The 24,615-nt window shown below is 47.6% G+C and overlaps 1 protein-coding gene across 4 annotated transcripts in view; it reads right to left on the bottom strand.

Moving 5' to 3' along the window:
* Positions 1-22,744, bottom strand: part of LOC139761339 (uncharacterized) — a 38,117-nt gene extending 15,373 nt beyond the window's left edge. Inside the window, exons 1-5 of one of the 4 annotated variants that reach the window (XM_071685409.1) lie at positions 22,658-22,715; positions 7,550-7,623; positions 3,667-3,756; positions 2,213-2,343; positions 984-1,317 (exon numbers count right to left, since the gene is read on the bottom strand). In XM_071685409.1, the coding sequence (XP_071541510.1) occupies positions 984-1,317; positions 2,213-2,343; positions 3,667-3,756; positions 7,550-7,622 (628 nt within the window). In that variant the 5' untranslated portion in view covers position 7,623; positions 22,658-22,715. Of the gene's footprint in view, positions 1-983; positions 1,318-2,206; positions 2,344-3,666; positions 3,757-7,549; positions 7,624-22,657 lie in introns of all 4 variants that reach the window. The other 3 variants (XM_071685407.1, XM_071685411.1, XM_071685410.1) reach the window with 3 other exon arrangements.
* Positions 22,745-24,615: the final 1,871 nt, after the last annotated feature.

The following is a 24,615-nucleotide window of genomic DNA, read 5'->3' as shown; positions in this document are numbered from 1 at the left end:
TCCTACATTACAGTAAGAGTGGTACAGTGAATCCTACATTACAGTAAGGGTGATACAGTAACTCCTGCATTACAGTAAGAGTGGTACAGTGAATCCTACATTACAGTAAGGGTGATACAGTAACTCCTACATTACAGTAAGGGTGGTACAGTGAATCCTACATTACAGTAAGGGTGATACAGTAACTCCTACATTACAGTAAGGGTGATACAGTGTCTCCTACATTACAGTAAGGGTGATACAGTAACTCCTACATTACAGTAAGGGTGGTACAGTGAATCCTACATTACAGTAAGGGTGATACAGTAACTCCTACATTACACAGGTAAGTTGGGACGTCATCGTTACCCTGGCAGACGAAGTGTGTGTGTGTCTGACCATGACTGAGGCAGCGGCTCCTCCTCCTCCTCTCCTTCATGAGGCAGTGCTCCATCCTACCTGGGATTATCCCCGCACCCCTTCCCCTTCCCTCCCCTTCCTTCCATCACTCTCTCTCTCTCTCTCTCTCTCTCTTAAATGGTTCCTCCACGCACGCCCCTTCATCCCTCCCTCTTCCTCTCACCTGGGTCCTCCACACCCCTCCCTCCCTCCCTCCCTCCCTCTCTCACCTGGGTGTTCCACACCCCTCCCTCCCTCTCTCACCTGGGTCCTTCCACACCCCTCCATGCATCCCTCCCTCTCTCACCTGGGTGTTCCACACCCCTCCCTCCCTCCCTCCCTCCCTCTCTCACCTGGGTGTTCCACACCCCTCCCTCCCTCTCTCACCTGGGTCCTCCACACCCCTCCATGCATCCCTCCCTCTCTCACCTGGGTCCTCCACACCCCTCCATGCATCCCTCCCTCTCTCTCACCTGGGTCCTCCACACCCCTCTCTCACCTGGGTCCTCCACACCCCTCCATGCATCCCTCTCTCTCACCTGGGTCCTCCACACCCCTCCCTCCCTCCCTCTCTCTCACCTGGGTCCTCCACACCCCTCCCTCACCTGGGTCCTCCACTTCGGGCTGGTGCACCGTGTCGTCTGGCGTCGTGCTGGGGATCTCCGTGGCTTCGGCAGCTTCGACAGTTGCCAGAGTGGTCGTGACGGAGGGCTCACCTGCTTCGCTAGCAGCGTTGTCCTCAGCAGCACCGCCGCTGGCCTCAGCATCCTCTCCTCCCGTGGCCTCAGCAGCATCTCCTCCCGTGGCCTCAGCAGCATCTCCTCCTCCCGTAGCCTCGGCATCATCTCCTCCCGTAGCCTCGCCAGCTGGCGTAGGATCACTGCTCTCCCCGGCGCGAACTGGCTCACCTCCTCCGCCAGCTCCGTTCTGCAGTATTCCCTGTGGCAGATGGTTGTCTTTAACGAAGAGCAAAACACCTGGGCAGGAGAGTACACTGAGGAGGTAAACAGTGCCAGGGCCGATACATTTACCCTCGAGGTGTAGATAGTATAGACTGATGTGTGTGTGTGTGTGTGTGTGTGTGTGTGTGTGTGTGTTGTGGCATCTATATTGCCATTGATTAACCTGCAGACTCAACAGATTTTAGTTCACGAGTGTTCAGTTTTCGCTCTTTAGATGTAGCTGGAATATATATGTATGTGTCGTCATGATTATACTGTATTAATGCATGGTACACTGTTGAACGAAGAGATGAAAGTGTCTATAAACATAGATCATTACCGGAGATGGAATATTGGGATATGACATTTCAACTCTGGTGGAAAGAAACATAGATAGAGGAGTAAATTCGTTTAAAGAATTTCTCCAGCCGGCTTGGAACTTAGCTTAGATCGGTTCATACGATACTTCCAAGTCACTTGGGCCATCTTCATCAACTGCGTCTCCACTACACTATCATCTTCAGTTACATCATTTTCACCGTGTCGTTTTCACAACATCTGTAGTTCACGACACCCATCATCTTCATTACATTCTGATCAACACTACATTGATACGTTTGCTACAGAATCATATTCATTACACTAACCTATACCATCCCTTTATCTTCACTACACTTGTATCTTCACTACGTCCTATCTTCACTACCCTTATCTTTATTAAGGTTCAAGGCTGGCTGAAGACTCCTCTTGTTGAGTGTGGAGGTAAAGGGTGTGTGTGTGTGTGTGTGTGTGTGTGTGTGTGTGTGTGTGTGTGTGTCTGTCTGTCTGTCTGTCTGTGGTGTACGATGGTAAGTGCGTCTGGTGAAGGTGCGTCTCTTGGTACGTACACCTACTGGGTTCAGCGAGGCGACGACGGCCCCCACTGCTTCTAGGATGTCCTGTGTGGTCTTGTGCGCTGGTTCCTCTTGGGATGACACGGTCACGTCAGGCGACACGCCCACAGAGGCCAGCTCAGCCAAAGCATCTGGAAACCAGAGAGAGATTTTGTTGACAGAGCAAACACCTTTCCAGACACCGGCCACCGCCCCCAACTTCCCTCCCTCTTTACACCCTTGTGGTTGTCATCTGTATATGAAGACTTACAAGTTTATAATAAATGTGAACATATTTGTGTCTTGGTAACCTTTATACCTCATTTGGTCAAAATCAAGATAAAAGACATGACAACGAACTGTACCGAAGACATGAGGCAGTGGTCACAGGTCATCTCAAACTGTATGTCTTGGTTGACGAAGAAGAAGGAGAAGAAGAAGAAGAAGAAGAAGAAGAAGAAGAAGAAGAAGAAGGAAGCAGCGAGAAAAGAAGACATTGAACCATGTCCAAGTTCAGTATGATTACACACACACACACACACACACACACACACACACACACACACACACACACACACGTCTTGGTCGTGTGTAATGTAGTGAAGATGGATCATAGGAGTTGATAGATCACGAGAGAACACAGATGTCTATTAGCTGAGGATAGCGACCTTTAACCCAGTAGTTAAAGTTGTGTTCGCAGACGTTCATGAAGGAAGGATGGAAATAAAAGAGGTGGAAACAAAACCTTTGGAAACCCAAATAAGAACTTGAGAGAAAGGAAACGTCCAACACTCACTGACACATGCTGTTATAAGTCACCTGCGTCCAGTGGTGTGTCTAAAGGAACGGCGGGAGGAAAGAAAGGAGGAGGAAGAAGAAGAGGAGGAGGAGCAGCAGCCCCCCATGAGGAGGAAGAAGAAGAGGAGGAGGAGGAGCAGCAGCAGCAGCCCCCATGAGGAGGAAGAAGAAGAGGAGGAGGAGGAGCAGCAGCAGCAGCCCCCATGAGGAGGAAGAAGAAGAAGAGGAGGAGGAGCAGCAGCAGCCCCCCATGAGGAGGAAGAAGAAGAGGAGGAGGAGGAGGAGCAGCAGCAGCCCCCATGAGGAGGAAGAAGAAGAAGAGGAGGAGGAGCAGCAGCAGCTCCCCATGAGGAGGAAGAAGAAGAAGAGGAGGAGGAGGAGCAGCAGCCCCCATGAGGAGGAAGAAGAAGAAGAGGAGGAGGAGGAGCAGCAGCCCCCATGAGGAGGAAGAAGAAGAAGAAGAGGAGGAGGAGCAGCAGCCCCCCATGAGGAGGAAGAAGAAGAGGAGGAGGAGGAGCAGCCCCCCATGAGGAGGAAGAAGAAGAAGAGGAGGAGGAGCAGCAGCCCCCCATGAGCAGAGGATAACCCCAGCAGTGTGTGGGGGAGAGGGTCATGAGGTGGAAAGGTGGTGGTATACACTGGGTGCCCCCGCACACAGCCTCCTACTGGGATCGTACCAAGACGCTCCTGCTGGGCCCGCCGGCTCTGGACCTGGTGGTAAGGCTGTGTGATCAGACGTATCACGGTAGACGTGCCCCAACTAGGCCCTGAAAAGCAAAGGTTTTAGTATCCCGAACCCTGGGTGATGGATCATGCTGGCCTGTTAAGATGGGGGTCAGTGAAGAGAAGGGAGGGTCTGTGAAGAGAAGGGGGGGGGGGGGGGGGGTCTGTGTAAGCAGCTGGTTCCTCCTGGTCTTCGTGTGCAGGTGTGTGTACGCGGGCAGGTGTGTGTGTTTGTATGTACGTGGGGAGCTGTTAGTGGTGGTGTTCACCTTGCTCTGTAGTAGAACAGGTGTGTTTACATGTGCTTGTGGTGTTGTGATGTAGTGGTACTGAACCATCATCAGTGGTGTTGTGATGTAGTGGTACTGAACCATCATCAGTGGTACTGAACCATCATCAGTGGTACTGAACCATCATCAGTGGTACTGAACCATCATCAGTGGTACTGAACCATCATCAGTGGTACTGAACCATCATCAGTGGTACTGAACCATCATCAGTGGTGCTGTGTACTGGTGACATTGTCGCAGTGTTGGGGGCAGAAAGGTTTATGTATGTTATTTTTATGTCGTGTGTCTGAGGTTGTCTTCAGTGGGTGCCAGGACATGGTAGACAGCTGTGATGGGTAGAGCAATACTATGCTAAAGTCTACGAGAGTCACCATCCAAACTTCTACGAGAGTTAGGGGTTCAAGTACTAACAGAAATTAATGCTGAATATTGTACTGGGTTGAGAATGGATGGAGGACTTCAGGGTAAAACAAAGACAAGTTCTTGTTTAGGAAGATGTGGGGCCAAATGTCTCCCTGGCTCATACAGTTACCCGGCCTTGACGTCGCTCTAAGTGCTGTGAGCTGTGGGTGAAGGTCAGTTGGTCTATGTCATCACAAAGTCAGCGAAGACGGTCATAACACCAGCCATGTCTGGTGAGGCTAAAGGGTTTGCTACATGTCTGGCAACAGTGCATGGTTAGTCTAGTATGGGGGTCGGTCTCATACGCAGGCAGGAGTGTTAGGTTAGGTTAGGTTAGGTTAGGTTAGGTTAGGTCAGGTCAGCTAAGGGGAGGAGGCATGGTTGGGTGTTAACCAGCCTTGCAGTAATGTTAGGTCACCCTATATATTGGTCAAATATTTAGATAGAATATATATATATATATATATATATATATATATATATATATATATATATATATATATATATATATATATATATATATATTACTATGAGTCCACGAGGAAAATGAAACATGAAAAGTTCCCAAGTGCACTTTCGTGTAATAATCACATCATCAGGGAAGACACAAGAGAGAAATATAACAGTCAGTTGATATACATCGAAGAGACGTAGCTAGGACGCCATTTGGTAAACATGTGTCACACATGTTTACCAAATAGCGTCCTAGCTTCATGTGATTATCACACGAAAGTGCACTTGGGAACTTTTCGTCTTTCATTTTCCCCGTGGACTCATAGGAATATCTTGATCACGCGCAAAATGACCCTTTCCAATATATATATATATATATATATATATATATACAAACAGCCTTAAGATTACTGGGTGTTAGTATCAATACAAAAGCATATGTATGTTAACTTTGCCTATGCAGTGTAGTGGTTGAACTATATACATATCATCTTTATGTTATAAATACGTCTTGTGCTATTAGTGAAGCCCCCACCAGCTTATATTGGTAGTCATATGTATGTTGTTATGGTAAGGAGAACAGATGTGAAGATCAGCCAGATGTTCTTTATGTGAGGAGAACGGATTTAGATCCGCCATATGTTCAGCATGTAAATAGAACAGATATGAAGACGAGCGAGATGTTCAGCATATAAATAGAACAGATCTAAAGACGAGCGAGATGTTCAGCATATAAATAGAACAGATCTAAAGACGAGCGAGATGTTCAGCATATAAATAGAACAGATATGAAGATGAGCGAGATGTTCAGCATATAAATAGAACAGATCTGAAGATGAGCGAGATGTTCAGCATATAAATAGAACAGATCTGAAGATGAGCGAGATGTTCAGCATATAAATAGAACAGATATAAGGATGAGCGAGATGTTCAGCATGTAAATAGAACAGATATGAAGACGAGCGAGATGTTCAGCATATAAATAGAACAGATCTGAAGAGCGAGATGTTCAGCATATAAATAGAACAGATATGAAGATAAGCGAGATGTTCAGCATATAAATAGAACAGCTATGAAGATGAGCGAGATGTTCAGCATATAAATAGAACAGCTATGAAGATGAGCGAGATGTTCAGCATATAGATAGAACAGCTATGAAGATGAGCGAGATGTTCAGCATATAGATAGAACAGCTATGAAGAACAGCTAGATCTATCGGTGACCACATTTTCAGCCACGGACAGATGTGGCACATGTTTCACACCTCCTACTGTCAAGCAGACACAGTTACCTTCCGTCCCACACACTCAGCGTTGAACTGCCCAGTTAGGTAGGACCTGTTGCCACTGCAAAAGCGAGCGTGTGTTTAACGGGGGTCCACTTGGGAATTATGCAGTGTGCATTGCTAGTGGCCAGCAACGGGAGGTAAGGTATGGTCGTCTTGACGTAGGTGAGAAAGACAAGTGTCCTTCAGGTGAGTGGGTGTTGCTGGGAGAGAGAGAGAGAGAGAGAGAGAGAGAGAGAGAGAGAGAGAGAGAGAGAGAGAGAGAGAGAGGATGAGAGAGGTAGATAGCAGTGAGGGAAGGGGATATGATAACTGCGGATGATGCTGAAGTTGAGTTAGTACCTGGATAGGACCATATATATATATATATATATATATATATATATATATATATATATATATATATATATATATATATATATATATATACACTACAGACGTCATGTTTCAGCTTTTGGCTTCATGAATACAGCTATACAAGAGTTCCCGTGGCTGAATGAGGGTGGGGTTTAAAGTGGGGGGTTGAAATGTTTCCACGTTCGGTACAGCTTCGGTCTCTGGTTTCACATAGGGTTCAGGAGTATGGTCAAACGAAGGGGAGGGAAAAGGTGGTCTTGGAGGAGGAACGGGTGTTATGAAGGCCAGAACGACTTCAGTCACCTGTGTTTTAGGTGAGGGAATCCATAAAACAGTACCGCATCACGAGACAGTGCGAGTACGGCTTCGAGACAGGAGTTGGGGTAGTTCAAGAATGGCTTCGAGGCAGGAATTGAGACGGTTCAAGAATGGCTTCGAGGCAGGAGATGAGACGGTTCAAGAATGGCTTCGAGTCGGAGATGAGACATTTCAAGAATGGCTTCGAGGCGGAGATGAGACAGTTCAAGAATGGCTTCGAGTCGGAGATGAGACATTTCAAGAATGGCTTCGAGGCGGAGATGAGACAGTTCAAGAATGGCTTCGAGGCAGGAGATGAAACAGTTCAAGAATGGCTTCGAGGCAGGAGATGAAACAGTTCAAGAATGGCTTCATTGCAGGAGCTGAGACAGTCGAAGAAAGCCCTTTAAAAAGCCACAAGAACCAAGGGAACGGTGAATAAGACAAGGGAAAACTGGTAGACGTTGATAGACAAATTCGAACGCTGATGGCGTGAGAATTATGAAGTCCAGGAGGACGCGACGCTGGCTCGATCAAGTTGTAACAAGACACAGAGAAATGGGAAAATTGAGTTCCGTGGGCTGTACCAAAGCAGTGGCTGCGTCTCGAACTACGGAGTGAACTCCGCCATACACATAGACCATGTCAGCTGGTTCACGTGCTGGTGTAAACATAAGGTGCGACGAAGCAAGTGAGTGAGTTAGTGAGTGGCGTAATGAGTCGTGATGGGTAAATTGAGTCAGTGTTACTCACCTTGCTCGACCTGCTCCTGCCCCAGAGTGGCTGAGAGAAGTCCTGATAACAGGACCCATAGCAATAACCTCATCCTGTGCAGGAGGAAGAAAGAGGAATATTTATATCCACACACGTGATGCACTGTGTACCATAAATACACTGTGTAACGAGATTTGGGAAGGATGGAATATAAGGTCTTGGTGGTCTAAATATGAGCAGATGTCTCGAATCAAATCTAATTGTCAAAGTCTCTCGGTAACTACAGAGACCCAGACGTCAGTACATATATACGTGTGTATGTATGTATATGTACAGTGTCTCTTGTCGAACACACACACACACACACACACACACACACACACACACACACACACACACACACACACACAGAAGACAATGTAGCGTGAAGCGATGGCAATGTGTTATTGTAATTCAATCTCGTAAAGTCGTCAAAGGATCGAGAAATCTAATATAAGAACTGCCCCAACCTCTGGTGCTGATGGAGGAGACCACAGCCAAGACAGGGCCACGCTGCCCACACCGTCCACTATGTGGGTAAAGGGGTCACTACTACAACTATTACCTCCACCCCCCACACACACATCCTAGTCTCTCGCCCTCCCCCACACACCCCTTTCAACAGCGCCAGCAGACTCCCCCTTCCTTCCCCCCCACCACCTCGTCCACCACTGTGGGCCACGGTCGCTGCAACGTGTCCGGGGTCAGCGCCCTCCTCCGCCTTAGTGGGTGACCTATAAAACATGCCGGAAGAATGCGGAATGCCTGCTCTCGTTTGGTAGGGGGGGGGGGGGTGCAGCAGCCCGCCCGGCTCGCTGCCGTCGGCTGTATAGTCCCGTAGACGTTGTCGTACAGTCATTAGAAGGCCTTGTATGGGGAGGCTATCGAACTCCCCTGCGTGATCCAACGACACACCATCAGCTTCTGGTGTTTAGTGGATATATTTTCCACCAGTTCATAGTAAAAGAAAACTTGTTTCTCTCTTCCCCAACCTTCCCCAACCCTTCCCCAACCCATCCCCAACCCTTCCCCTACCCTTCCCAACCTTCCCCAACCCTCCCCAACCTTCCCCAACCCTTCCCCCACCACCGAGTTCCTTGCATGAATTAACATCCGGGAAAAGTTCCATCTCGACCATGAGGACATCCCAAGGTCGAAGTCACCGAGCCACACTCTCTCCCAAAGTGGCATGAAAATATGTATATGTGTGTGGGATGATGATGGCTCCGGCCACTGCCCGGGAGGAGGGGCCACCACGTCCTCACAGTACAGACGCGTTGTGGGTCAAGTCTCTGGGGGTCGGAAATGAGGCTTCTGTATGAAGACGTCGGTTCTTCAATTGTATTAGTCTAGGGTTGGTGGAGGTGGAGGAAGAGGTGGGTGGCCTGGTGTGGGCGTAACCACGCCTTCAAGGTAGATGGTCCCCGCCGATAACAGGTTTTCATAGCATCTCGCGCAGTAAATAAGGTCCTTGGGCACTGCTGGATTCCAGCGAAGGAGGAGGAGGAAGAGGTAATTTTGATTCGAGTATAATGGACACAGGTCAAGTGAGACGGGTGTACTTGGTCCCTTATGGTACACCTCACGGATGTAGGTCAGGGCGTGTGTAGCCCAGGGTGGAGGGTTGTAGTGTAGCAGAATATTCAGCAAGAAAGACAGAGGTAACGTGTTGTGACCACTGTGTATGTGGGTAACGTATCCCCGCCTCTTCGCCCTTGATCCACAACCTGGGCGCATCTGCCTGACATTCGACAGTCGCCCTTGAGCATCGTTAGCCCCTTAAATCATCACTGTCTTCAGTACCACGACATAATCTTGAAGGTACAACAACTCTGGCCTTCCATGGTACGAATCGCACTATAACTCCGTCATGGGTGTAATCCACGACCAACAGCAGCACTCGGTGGTGATCCAGCTTGATGAATACGATGACTGGACGCTCGTCATCATGACTAAAGACGACGATAACCCCGAAAGTACGATAACTTAACCCCCCTGGGCACGATATCTTAGCATTTGGATTACGACTTGAACCTTCTAAGTACGATGGGTATCTTCCCCTTTCGATACCACGCTTCTGGAGACAAACTGGCCATATATTAAGAATCGGATTCCATTCAGTCTCATGAACACGATTCGATCCCATCCCGCGCTCCTCATTTCTTCACAGTGACCTCTGAAGTTAGGTTAGGAGATCTACCTCCTCTTCTTCTACTGCAACTTTCCTTATACCTGAAGGAGGTATGTTAATTGGCTCAAAGACCCAGTTCCTGATCTGACGAAGAGAGAGAGAGAGAAGCAAGCGGGAGGCGTGGAGCGCGGTGGCTGAGATGAACCCAGTCGACTCGGACCAGTTGCGGAACACCGCGCCAACCCAACGCACGGGAGAGAAAGCGGACACAACGGGTTTTGCCTCACACCTGATGACGAGGAGGAGGAGGAGGAGGAGGGTCATGTGTGGGTCGCGGGACCTGTCTGAGTAGCGACCAGGGCTCGTGCCCTTCCCTACCCACAACCAAGACGCCCTATATAACAGCCGAGCCACAGGCGGTTATTATGAGATGGTCTGTTCGTGAGGTCTCAAACGACAAGGCGTACACCACCCCCCCACCCACAAACCATCGACGCAAACAAGAGACAGGAGGCATTCACAAACGACAGCAGTCGTCTTCACTAACGAAGACATTATCACAAACTACAGGGGACGCGTTAGTCACAAAGGATCACAAAAGACACTCGCAAACCACCACCATAGACCTCTAGCCATATACCATCATCACACACTACAGCCTACAACCTTCATCATCTACCATCAATATCTACCATCAATATCAACCATCATCATCTACTATTATTATCACTCATCATCATCACCCATCATCATCAACCATCATCATCACCCATCATCAACTATCATCACCCATCATCATCTACCATCCTTATCACCCATCATCATCACCCATCATCACCACCCATCATCATCTACCATCCTTATCACCCATCATCATCACCCATCATCGTCAACCATCACCCATTATTATCACCCATCATCACCCATCATCATCAGCTATCATCATCAACCATCATCATCACCCATCATCAACCATTATCATCACCCATCATCATCTACCGTCATTATTACCCCATCATTATTACCCATTATCATCAACTATCATCTTCTCACATCATCAACCGTCATCATCACTCATCATCATCAACCATCATCAAACCATCATCGAACCATTGTCATCAACCATCATCATTACACATCATCAACCATCATCATTATCAGTCATCACCCATCATCATCACCCATCATCATCAACCATCATCACTCATCATCATTAACCATCATCATCACCCATCATCAACCATCATCACCATCATTAACCATCATCATCAGCCATCATCATCAACCAGCATCATCGACCATAATCATCAACCATATCACCCATCATCACCCATCACCACTCATCAACCATCATCATCAACTATCACGCATCATCACCCATCATCAACCATCATCATCAACCATCATCATCTACCATCATTACGCATCATCATCACCCATCATCAACCATCATCACCCATCATCATCAACCATCATCACCCATCATCATCAACCATCACCCATCATCAACCATCATCACCCATCATCATTAACCGTTATCATCAGCCATCATCACCATGATCACCCATCATCACCATGATCAACCATCATCATCAGCCATCATCAACCACCATCATCAACCATCATCACCCATCATCAACCATCTTCATCCACCATCATCATCAACCGGCATTACCCGTCATCAACCATCGTCATCAACCATCTTCATCGACCATGATCATCACCCATCATCATCACCCATTATCATCATCATACCCATCACCATTACATATCATCACCCATCATCATCAACCATCATCATCATCATCATTAACCACCATCATCAACCATCATCACCCATCATCACCCATTGTCATCAACCATCATCATCACCCATCATCAACCATCATCATCAACTATCATTATCGATCATAATCAACCATCATCAACGACCATCATCCCTCATCATCAACCATCATCATCCATCATGATCACCCATCATTATCACCCATCATCATCAACCATCTTCATCAATCATCAACCATCATCATCCATCATCATCAACCATCATAATCAACCATCATCCATCATCATCAATCATCATCACCCATCATCAATCACCATCACCCATCATCATCACCCACCACCATCAATCATCACCTATCATTAACCATCGTCATCACCCATCATCATCCATCATCATCAACTACCATCAGCACCCATCATCATCAACCATCACCCATCATCATCAGTCATCATCATCATCACCCATCATCATCACCCATCATCATCACATCATCATCAACCATCATCATCACATCATCACCCATCATCACCCATCATCATCACCCATCATCATCACCCATCATCATCCATCATCATCAACTACCATCAGCACCCATCATCATCAACCATCACCCATCATCATCAATCATCATCATCATCACCCATCATCATCACCCATCATCATCACATCATCATCACCCATCATCATCACCCATCATCATCACCCATCATCATCAACCATCATCATCACATCATCACCCATCATCATCAACCATCATCATCACATCATCATCACCCATCATCATCACCCATCATCATCACATCATCATCACCCATCATCATCACCCATCATCATCACCCATCATCATCACATCATCATCACCCATCATCATCAATCATCATCATCATCACCCATCATCATCACCCATCATCATCACCCATCATCATCACATCATCATCACCCATCATCATCACCCATCATCATCACCCATCATCATCACATCATCATCAACCATCATCACCCATCATCACCCATCATCATCACCCATCATCATCATCAACCATCATCATCACATCATCACCCATCATCATCACCCATCATCATCATCACATCATCATCATCACCCATCATCATCACCCATCATCATCACCCATCATCATCCATCATCATCAACTACCATCAGCACCCATCATCATCAACCATCACCCATCATCATCAATCATCATCATCATCACCCATCATCATCACCCATCATCATCACATCATCATCAACCATCATCATCACATCATCACCCATCATCATCACCCATCATCATCACCCATCATCATCCATCATCATCAACTACCATCAGCACCCATCATCATCAACCATCACCCATCATCATCAATCATCATCATCATCACCCATCATCATCACCCATCATCATCACCCATCATCATCAACCATCATCATCACATCATCACCCATCATCATCAACCATCATCATCACATCATCATCACCCATCATCATCACCCATCATCATCACATCATCATCACCCATCATCATCACCCATCATCATCACCCATCATCATCACATCATCATCACCCATCATCATCAATCATCATCATCATCACCCATCATCATCACCCATCATCATCACATCATCATCACCCATCATCATCACCCATCATCATCACCCATCATCATCACATCATCATCAACCATCATCACCCATCATCACCCATCATCATCACCCATCATCATCATCAACCATCATCATCACATCATCACCCATCATCATCACCCATCATCATCATCACATCATCATCATCACCCATCATCATCACCCATCATCATCACCCATCATCATCCATCATCATCAACTACCATCAGCACCCATCATCATCAACCATCACCCATCATCATCAATCATCATCATCATCACCCATCATCATCACCCATCATCATCACTCATCATCAACCATCATCATCACATCATCACCCATCATCATCACCCATCATCATCACCCATCATCATCCATCATCATCAACTACCATCAGCACCCATCATCATCAACCATCACCCATCATCATCAATCATCATCATCATCACCCATCATCATCACCCATCATCATCACATCATCATCAACCATCATCATCACATCATCACCCATCATCACCCATCATCATCACCCATCATCACACATCATCATCACCCATCATCATCACCCATCATCATCACATCATCATCCATCATCATCACCCATCATCATCACCCATCATCATCAACCATCATCATCACCCATCATCATCACATCATCATCACCCATCATCATCACCCATCATCATCACCCATCATCATCAACCATCATCATCACATCATCATCACCCATCATCATCACCCATCATCATCACATCATCATCACCCATCATCATCACCCATCATCATCATCAACCATCATCACATCATCATCACCCATCATCATCACCCATCATCATCACCCATCATCATCAACCATCATCATCACCCATCATCATCACCCATCATCATCACTCATCATCATCACCCATCATCATCACATCATCATCATCACTCATCATCATCAACCATCATCATCACCCATCATCATCACCCATCATCATCAACCATCATCATCACCCATCATCATCACCCATCATCATCACCCATCATCATCATTACCCATCATCATCACCCATCATCATCACCCATCATCATCACTCATCATCATCACCCATCATCATCACATCATCATCATCACCCATCATCATCACCCATCATCATCACCCATCATCATCAAGCTTTGACAACCCAGCTCCACGAGCGACAGGTAAAGTTCAAAGCTTCACATACAACTGGTACAAACCATCACCTTCACATACAGCAAAGACCAACCACTACCCCCACAAATCATGGTCATAACCACTACCCCCACACAGACGGAAGGTACAAGCCACTACCCCCACAAATCATGGTCATAACCACTACCCCCACACAGACGGAAGGTACAAGCCACTACCCCCACAAATCACGGTCACAACCACTACCCCCACACAGACGGAAGGTACAAGCCACTACCCCCACAAATCATGGTCATAACCACTACCCCCACACAGACGGAAGGTACAAGCCACTACCCCCACAAATCATGGTCACAACCACTACCCCCACACAGACGGAAGGTACAAGCCACTACCCCCACAAATCATGGTCACAACCACTACCCCCACACAGACGGAAGGTACAAGCCACTAACCCCACAAATCATGGTCACAACCACTACCCCCACACAGACGGAAGGTACAAGCCACTACCCTCACAAATCATGGTCATAACCACTACCCCCACACAGACGGAAGGTACAAGCCACTACCCCCACAAATCATGGTCACAACCACTACCCCCACACAGACGGAAGGTACAAGCCACTACCCCCAAAAATCATGATCACAACCACTACCCCCACACAGACGGAAGGTACAAGCCACTACCCCCACAAATCATGGTCACAACCACTACCCCCACACAGACGGAAGGTACAAGCCACTACCCCCACAAATCATGGTCACAACCACTACCCCCACACAGACGGAAGGTACAAGCCACTAACCCCACAAATCATGGTCACAACCACTACCCCCACACAGACGGAAGGTACAAGCCACTACCCCCACAAATCATGGTCACAACCACTACCCCCACACAGACGGAAGGTACAAGCCACTACCCTCACAAATCACGGTCACAACCACTACCCCACACAGTCGGAAGGTACAAGCCACTACCCCCAATAATCATGGTCACAACAACTACCCCCACACAGACGGAAGGTACAAGCCACTACCCCCACAAATCATGGTCGCAACCACTACCCCCACACAGACGGAAGGTACAAGCCACTACCCCCACAAATCATGGTCACAACCACTACCCCCACACAGACGGAAGGTACAAGCCACTACCCCCACAAATCATGGTCACAACCACTACCCCCACACAGACGGAAGGTACAAGCCACTACCCCCACAAATCATGGTCACAACCACTACCCCCACACAGACGGAAGGTACAAGCCACTACCCCCACAAATCATGGTCACAACCACTACCCCCACACAGATGGAAGGTACAAGCCACTACCCCCAAAAATCATGGTCACAACCACTACCCCCACACAGATGGAAGGTACAAGCCACTACCCCCAAAAATCATGGTCACAACCACTACCCCCACACAGACGGAAGGTACAAGCCACTATCCCCACAAATCATGGTCACAACCACTACCCCCACACAGACGGAAGGTACAAGCCACTACCCCCACAAATCATGGTTACAACCACTACCCCCACACAGACGGAAGGTACAAGCCACTACCCCCACAAATCATGGTCGCAACCACTACCCCCACACAGACGGAAGGTACAAGCCACTACCCCCACAAATCATGGTCGCAACCACTACCCCCACACTGACGGAAGGTACAAGCCACTACCCCCACAAATCATGGTCGCAACCACTACCCCCACACAGACGGAAGGTACAAGCCACTAACCCCACAAATCATGGTCGCAACCACTACCTCCACACAGACGGAAGGTACAAGCCACTACCCCCAAAAATCATGGTCACAACCACTACCCCCACACAGACGGAAGGTACAAGCCACTACCCCCAAAAATCATGGTCACAACCACTACCCCCACACAGACGGAAGGTACAAGCCACTACCCTCACAAATCATGGTCACAGCCACTACCCCCACACAGACGGAAGGTACAAGCTACTACCCCCAAAAATCATGGTCACAACCACTACCCCCACACAGACGGAAGGTACAAGCCACTACCCCCACAAATCATGGTCACAACCACTACCCCCACACAGACGGAAGGTACAAGCCACTACCCCCACAAATCATGGTTACAACCACTACCCCCACACAGACGGAAGGTACAAGCCACTACCCCCACAAATCATGGTCACAACCACTACCCCCACACAGACGGAAGGTACAAGCCACTACCCCCACAAATCATGGTCACAACCACTACCCCCACACAGACGGAAGGTACAGGCCACTACCCCCACACAGACGGAAGGTACAGGCCACTACCCCCACACAGACGGAAGGTACAAGCCACTACCCCCACAAATCATGGTCACAACCACTACCCCCACACAGACGGAAGGTACAAGCCACTACCCCCAAAACTCATGGTCACAACCACTACCCCCACACAGACGGAAGGTACAAGCCACTACCCTCACAAATCATGGTCACAACCACTACCCCCACACAGACGGAAGGTACAAGCCACTACCCCCACACAGACGGAAGGTACAAGCCACTACCCCCACAAATCATGGTTACAACCACTACCCCCACACAGACGGAAGGTACAAGCCACTACCCTCACAAATCATGGTCACAACCACTACCCCCACACAGACGGAAGGTACAAGCCACTACCCCCACAAATCATGGTTACAACCACTACCCCCACACAGACGGAAGGTACAAGCCACTACCCCCACAAATCATGGTCACAACCACTACCCCCACACAGACGGAAGGTACAAGCCACTACCCCCCACTGACAGAAGGTACCAATGTCTGGGGGACGTGTATTAATGTCTGGGGCGGCGTACCATTGGCTGGGTGATGCGTATTAATGTCTGGGGCGGCGTACCATTGGCTGGGTTATGCGTATTAATGTCTGGGGCGGCGTACCGTTGACTGGTGGACGCGTACCAATATCTGGGGTGGCGTACCAGTGGTTGGGGGACGCGTACCAATGTCTAGGGCGGCGTACCATTGGCTGGGTGATGCGTATTAATGTCTGGGGCGGCGTACCATTGGCTGGGTGATGCGTATTAATGTCTGGGGCGGCGTACCATTGGCTGGGGGACGCGTACCGGCGGCGTACCATTGGCTGGGGGACGCGTACCGGCGGCGTGCCATTGGCTGGGGGACGCGTACCGGCGGCGTACCATTGGCTGGGGTGACGCGTACCGGCGGCGTACCATTGGCTGGGGGACGCGTACCGGCGGCGTACCATTGGCTGGGGGACGCGTACCGGCGGCGTACCATTGGCTGGGGGACGCGTACCGGCGGCGTACCATTGGCTGGGGGACGCGTACCGGCGGCGTACCATTGGCTGGGGGACGCGTACCGGCGGCGTACCATTGGCTGGGGGACGCGTACCGGCGGCGTACCATTGGCTGGGGGACGCGTATTAATGTCCAGGTCGACATACCGTTGTCTGGGGGAAGAGAGGTTCGCGTTTTGGCGGGAGACCGCCAAATTAAAACAGGCGGAAGACGAGTGAATAATTGGCGATCACTGAACAAGAACTGTTCTCGTGTTCTCCAAGACGTTCTTCTGTTCTCCCACGTACTCACACACCTCACACACCTCACAGGTATGGTCGTGAGGTGTCCTAGCGCCTCATGAAGACACACACACAGACATGAGGAATCATACAGATGTCGAGCAAGACGCCAAACATCGTCATCATACGTCATCACACGTCATCACACGTCATCACACGTCATCACACGTCATCACACCTTATAGAAAACGGAAGCCGAGAGAAACAGGAGCAAGATAATGTATAATTTGCTCTGATCTTTGACGAATATTATTCATTGTGAAGGTCGGGTCGTAACGCACTCTTTCTCTTGACGTCAGAGACAACAACAAGAACAACAACAAGAACAACAACAGCAAATTAGCCCCGTTATATCTTCATTAACGAAGCCGTTGTCATTAGCGAAAGCATATGACCGAGCTGCTGCTGTCATTGGCGTCTCTCGTTTTCTGTCAGGGAGGCTCTCTCTCTCTCTCTCTCTCTCTCTCTCTCTCTCTCTCTCTCTCTCTCTCTCTCTCTCTCTCTCTCTCTCTGGTCGTGAGGTGTGTGTGTGTGTGTGTGTGTGTGTGTGTACGGGAAAGGTATTTCTTTGATAAACCTTTTTATCCAACAGTGGGTTTGAACGACAAATATTTTATCCAGTGGGTTTGAACCACAAATATTTTATCCAGTGGGTTTGAACCACAAATATTTTATCCAACAGTGGGTTTGAACCACAAGTATTTTATCCAGTGGGTTTGAACCACAAATATTTTATCCAGTGGGTTTGAACCACAAATATTTTATCCAACAGTGGGTTTGAACCACAAGTATTTTATCCAGTGGGTTTGAACCACAAATAATTTATCCAATGGGTTTGAACCACAAATATTTTATCCAACAGTGGGTTTGAACCACAAATATTTTATCCAGTGGGTTTGAACCACAAATATTTTATCCAGTGGGTTTGAACCACAAATAATTTATCCAGTGGGTTTGAACCACAAGTATTTTATCCAGTGGGTTTGAACCACAAATATAAACAATTCGAGCATTTTAAGAGCCGAGAATACAGTTGTATTGATATATTTTTGGTAAGATTTTTTAGTATGTTTCGATAAATCATATTAAAAGCAGTTTATTGTTAACGTCTCTCTTATTACTGGCTCTTGTGTGATTAGGATCCATCCCTATCGACCAGTATGATTAATCCCTATCGACCAACATGATTAATCCCTGTCGACCAGGATGATTAATCCTTATCGACCCAGCATGAATAATCCTCATCGACCAGCATGATTAATCCCTATCGACCAGCATGATTAATCCTTATCGACCAGCATGATTAATGCTTATCGACCACCGTGATTAATCCCTATCGACCAGCGTGATTAATCCCTATCGACCAGCATGATTAATCCCTATCGACCAGCATGATTAATCCTTATCGACCCAGCATGATTAATCCTTATCGACCAGCATGATTAGTCCTTATAGACCCAGCATGAATAATACGTATCGACCTGCGTGATTAATCCCTATCGACCTGCGTGATTAATCCTTATCGACCAGCATGATTAGTCCTTATCGACCCAGCATGATTAATCCTTATCGACCAGCATGATTAATGCTTATAGACCCAGCATGATTAATCCTTATCGATTAGCATGATTAATCCCTGTCGACCAGTATGTAATCCTCATCGACCAACATGATTAATCCCTGTCGACCAGTATGATTAATCCTTATCGACCAGCATGATCAATCCTTATCGACCAGCATGATCAGTCCTTATCGACCAGCATGATCAATCCTTATCGACCAGCATGATCAGTCCATATCGACCAGCATGATCAGTCCTTATCGACCAGCATGATCAGTCCTTATCGACCAGCATGATCAGTCCTTATCGACCAGCATGATCAATCCTTATCGACCAGCATGATTAATCATCAACCAGCATGATCAATCCTTATCGACCAGCATGATCAGTCCATATCGAACAGCATGATCAATCCTTATCGACCAGCATGATCAATCCTTATCGACCAGCATGATCAATCCTTATCGACCAGCATGATCAATCCTTATCGACCAGCATGATCAATCCTTATCGACCAGCATGATCAATCCTTATCGACCAGCATGATCAATCCTTATCGACCAGCATGATCAATCCTTATCGACCAGCATGATCAATCCTTATCGACCAGCATGATCAGTCCTTATCGACCAGCATGATCAATCCTTATCGACCAGCATGATCAATCCTTATCGACCAGCATGATCAATCCTTATCGACCAGCATGATCAATCCTTATCGACCAGCATGATCAGTCCTTATCGACCAGCATGATCAATCCTTATCGACCAGCATGATTGATTCTTATCGACCAGCATGATCAATCCTTATCGACCAGCATGATCAATCCTTATCGACCAGCATGATCAATCCTTATCGACCAGCATGATCAATCCTTATCGACCAGCATGATCAATCCTTATCGACCAGCATGATCAGTCCTTATCGACCAGCATGATCAATCCTTATCGACCAGCATGATTGATTCTTATCGACCAGCATGATCAGTCCTTATCGACCAGCATGATCAATCCTTATCGACCAGCATGATCAATCCTTATCGACCAGCATGATCAGTCCTTATCGACCAGCATGATCAATCCTTATCGACCAGCATGATCAATCCTTATCGACCAGCATGATCAATCCTTATCGACCAGCATGATCAATCCTTATCGACCAGCATGATCAATCCTTATCGACCAGCATGATTGATTCTTATCGACCAGCATGATCAATCCTTATCGACCAGCATGATCAATCCTTATCGACCAGCATGATCAATCCTTATCGACCAGCATGATCAATCCTTATCGACCAGCATGATCAATCCTTATCGACCAGCATGATCAGTCCTTATCGACCAGCATGATCAATCCTTATCGACCAGCATGATTGATTCTTATCGACCAGCATGATCAATCCTTATCGACCAGCATGATCAATCCTTATCGACCAGCATGATCAGTCCTTATCGACCAGCATGATCAGTCCTTATCGACCAGCATGATCAATCCTTATCGACCAGCATGATCAATCCTTATCGACCAGCATGATCAATCCTTATCGACCAGCATGATCAGTCCTTATCGACCAGCATGATCAATCCTTATCGACCAGCATGATCAATCCTTATCGACCAGCATGATCAATCCTTATCGACCAGCATCATCTTCAGAGATCTTCCCCGTCGACCGATCACAGACGCCCTACAAGGGCTGGCTGGCTGGCTGGCGGGTGGATCACTACCTCCCACTCTACGTAGCGTTGAGGTTTCCACGTGAAGTGAAGCCCTTCGAGGCGCGGCACTTCGCCCACGCCTTCTACAGGCAAGTGGTCCTCACGTATATATATGTACCAGGATCATTTTTCTTTCTCCCCCAGGGGTTCCTTCAGCTCTGAGGCTGCGCCACGTTCAGTAGCAGGAACAGGAAATATATATATATATATATATATATATATATATATATATATATATATATATATATATATATATATATATACACGTATACCAACTGGCGTCCTAGCTACGTCTCTTCGATGTATATCAACTGACTGTTATATTTCTCTCTTGTGTCTCCCCTGATGATGATGTGATTATCACACGAAAGTGCACTTGGGAACTTATTTTGTTTCACTGTCCAACAGAGAGACTTAACTACATCATTCATAGCTCAAGTGAACCACCTCAACACATATTCTGTCTCACCCAATATCTGTCTGTGTCCCACAGCGTCTGAGCCACAGTGGGGTCCCCTTCCTCTCATACTGTGGTGCACAGACGGACACACAGTGTAAATTTACGATGGGACTAGCTGGGGATGTGTATGTCTGTGTGTGTATATATATATATATATATATATATATATATATATATATATATATATATATATATATATATATACACCACAGTGGTTGAAGATGTGTATGTCTGTGTATATATATTACACAGTGGGTGAGGATGTGTATATATAACGCAGTTGGTGATGATGTATATATGTAACACAGTGTGTGAGGATGTGTATGTCTGTGTTTATATATATTACACAGTGGGTGAGAATGTGTATATGTAACACAGTGGGTGAGGATGTGTATATATAACACAGTGGGTGAGGATGTGTATATATATAACACAGTGGGTGAGAATGTGTATATATATAACACAGTGGGTGAGGATGTGTATATATAACACAGTGGGTGAGGATGTGTATATATAACACAGTGGATGAGGATGTGTATATATAACACAGTGGGTGAGAATGTGTATATGTAACACAGTGGGTGAGGATGTGTATATATAACACAGTGGGTGAGGATGTGTATATATAACACAGTGGGTGAGGATGTGTAAATATAACACAGTGGGTGAGGATGTGTATATATAACACAGTGGGTGAGAATGTGTATATGTAACACAGTGGGTGAGGATGTGTATATATAACACAGTGGGTGAGGATGTGTATATGTAACACAGTGGGTGAACCAGTGAGTGAGTGAGTGAGTGAGGGAGTGAGGCTTGTGAGTGAATGAGTGAGTGAGTGAGTGAGTGAATGAATGAGTGAGTGAGTGAGTGAGTGAGTGATGAGGCTTGTGAGTGAATGAGTGAGTGAGTGAGTGAGTGAGTGAGTGAATGAATGAGTGAGTGAGTGAGTGAGTGAGGCTTGTGAGTGAGTGAATGAGTGAGTGAGGGAGTGAGGGATGAGGCTTGTGAGTGAATGAGTGAATGAATGAGTGAGTGAGTGAGTGAGTGAGTGAGTGAGGGTTGTGAGAACTCACCTGTGTGACTCGATGTTTCCTGGCTGGGTCTTACGTGGCTACTGGTGCGCTAGTGGACGACCACACCACCAAGACGACTCCCCTCCCACCCAGCTGACCTACTCCTGCTGCTGACCACCTCCTCCTCCACCACCACTTCCTCCTCCTCCTCCTCCACCACCACCACTTCCTCCTCCTCCTCCTCCACCACAGCACCAGCTGCCACACCACCACCCCGGTGTCTTGCTTACATCTCAGGTTAATGTCCTGTATACACTCATTGACATGACACCAGATATATATATATATATATATATATATATATATATATATATATATATATATATATATATATATATGTATATATATATTATCCCTGGGTGGGGATAGGGGAGAAAGAATACTTGCCACGTATTCCCTGCGTGTCGTAGAAGGCAACTAAAAGGAGAGGGAGCGGGGGGCTGGAAATCCTCCCCTCTCGTTCTTAATTTTCCAAAAGAAGGAGCAGAGAAGGTGTCCAAGTGAGGATATTCCCTCAAAGGCTCAGTCCTCTGTTCTTGACGCTACCTCGCTAACGCGGGAAATGGCGAATATGTATGAAGATATATATATATATATATATATATATATATATATATATGTATATATATATATATATATATATATATATATATATATATATATATATATATATATATATATATGAAGGAGGGAGGGAAGGGAAGGAATTAGTGGAGGGTGTCTCTTTCCCTCCTCCCCCATCTTCCCTCCTCCTCCTCCTTCTCCCCTCCGTGACTGGTGCGGTACAGCGTGGTACAGCGTGGTACAGTGCGGTACAGCGTGGTACAGTGCGGTGCAGTGCGGTACAGTGCGGTACAGCGTGGTACAGTGAGGTACAGCGAGGTACAGTGCGGTACAGTGCGGTACAGCGTGGTACAGCGTGGTACAGTGCGGTACAGCGTGGTACAGTGCGGTACAGCGCGGTACAGTGCGGTACAGTGTGGTACAGCGTGGTACAGCATGGCACAGCGCGGTACAGCTCGCATCACGTCACATCCAGTCGTCCACGCCAGCTGGGCTTGCGTCAGCTGAGAAAATTCCCATTTTATCCCCCAAGATGTCGACCCCCTCCCTAGCCTCAATGTCCCGCGCACGCGAGCATAGATAGATAGATAGAGAGAGAGAGAGAGAGAGAGAGAGAGAGAGAGAGAGAGAGAGAGAGAGAGAGAGTGGTTAGGTTGGGTCAGTGGTGGTGTGTGTGTGTGTGTGTGGCACAGATCGTGGTCAGGGATCATACACGTCAGCGGTGGTGCACACAACACGGAAGGAGCGGGTCACTGGGCCACTTGGTGAGGCAGGCAGGCAGGCAGGCGGGCAGGCGGGGAACAGCGAGCAGGAGCAGGAGGAGGAGGCAGGCAGGTGGTGAACAGCGAGGAGCAGGAGGAGGAGGAGCAGGAGCAGTAGGAGCAGTAGGAGCAGTAGGAGCAGTAGGAACAGTAGGAGGTGCAGTAGGAGGAGGAGCAGGAGCAGTAGGAGGACGAGCAGGAGCAGTAGGAGGAGGAGGAGCAGCAGCAGCAGCAGTAGAAGGAGCAGAAGCAGGATGAGGAGGAGTAGGAGCAATAGCAGGAGCAGGAGGAGCAGTAGCAGCAGGAGGAGGAGCTGGAGCAGTAGGAGAAGCAGGAGGAGGAGCTGGAGCAGTAGGAGAAGCAGGAGGAGGAGCTGGAGCAGTAGGAGAAGCAGGAGGAGGAGCTGGAGCAGTAGGAGAAGCAGGAGGAGGAGCTGTAGCAGTAGGAGAAGCAGGAGGAGGAGCTGGAGCAGTAGGAGAAGCAGGAGGAGGAGCTGGAGCAGTAGGAGAAGCAGGAGGAGGAGCTGGAGCAGTAGGAGAAGCAGGAGGAGGAGCTGGAGCAGTAGGAGGAGCAGTAGGAGAAGCAGGAGGAGGAGCAGTAGCAGGAGGAGGAGGAGGAGGAGCTGGAGCAGTA

The sequence above is a fragment of the Panulirus ornatus genome, chromosome 40 (genome assembly GCF_036320965.1).
Source record: "Panulirus ornatus isolate Po-2019 chromosome 40, ASM3632096v1, whole genome shotgun sequence".
In the NCBI taxonomy this organism is placed as follows: Eukaryota; Metazoa; Arthropoda; class Malacostraca; order Decapoda; family Palinuridae; genus Panulirus; species Panulirus ornatus.
Note: the sequence above shows the minus strand (reverse complement) of the source record. Positions and strands in the feature narration are given on the sequence as shown.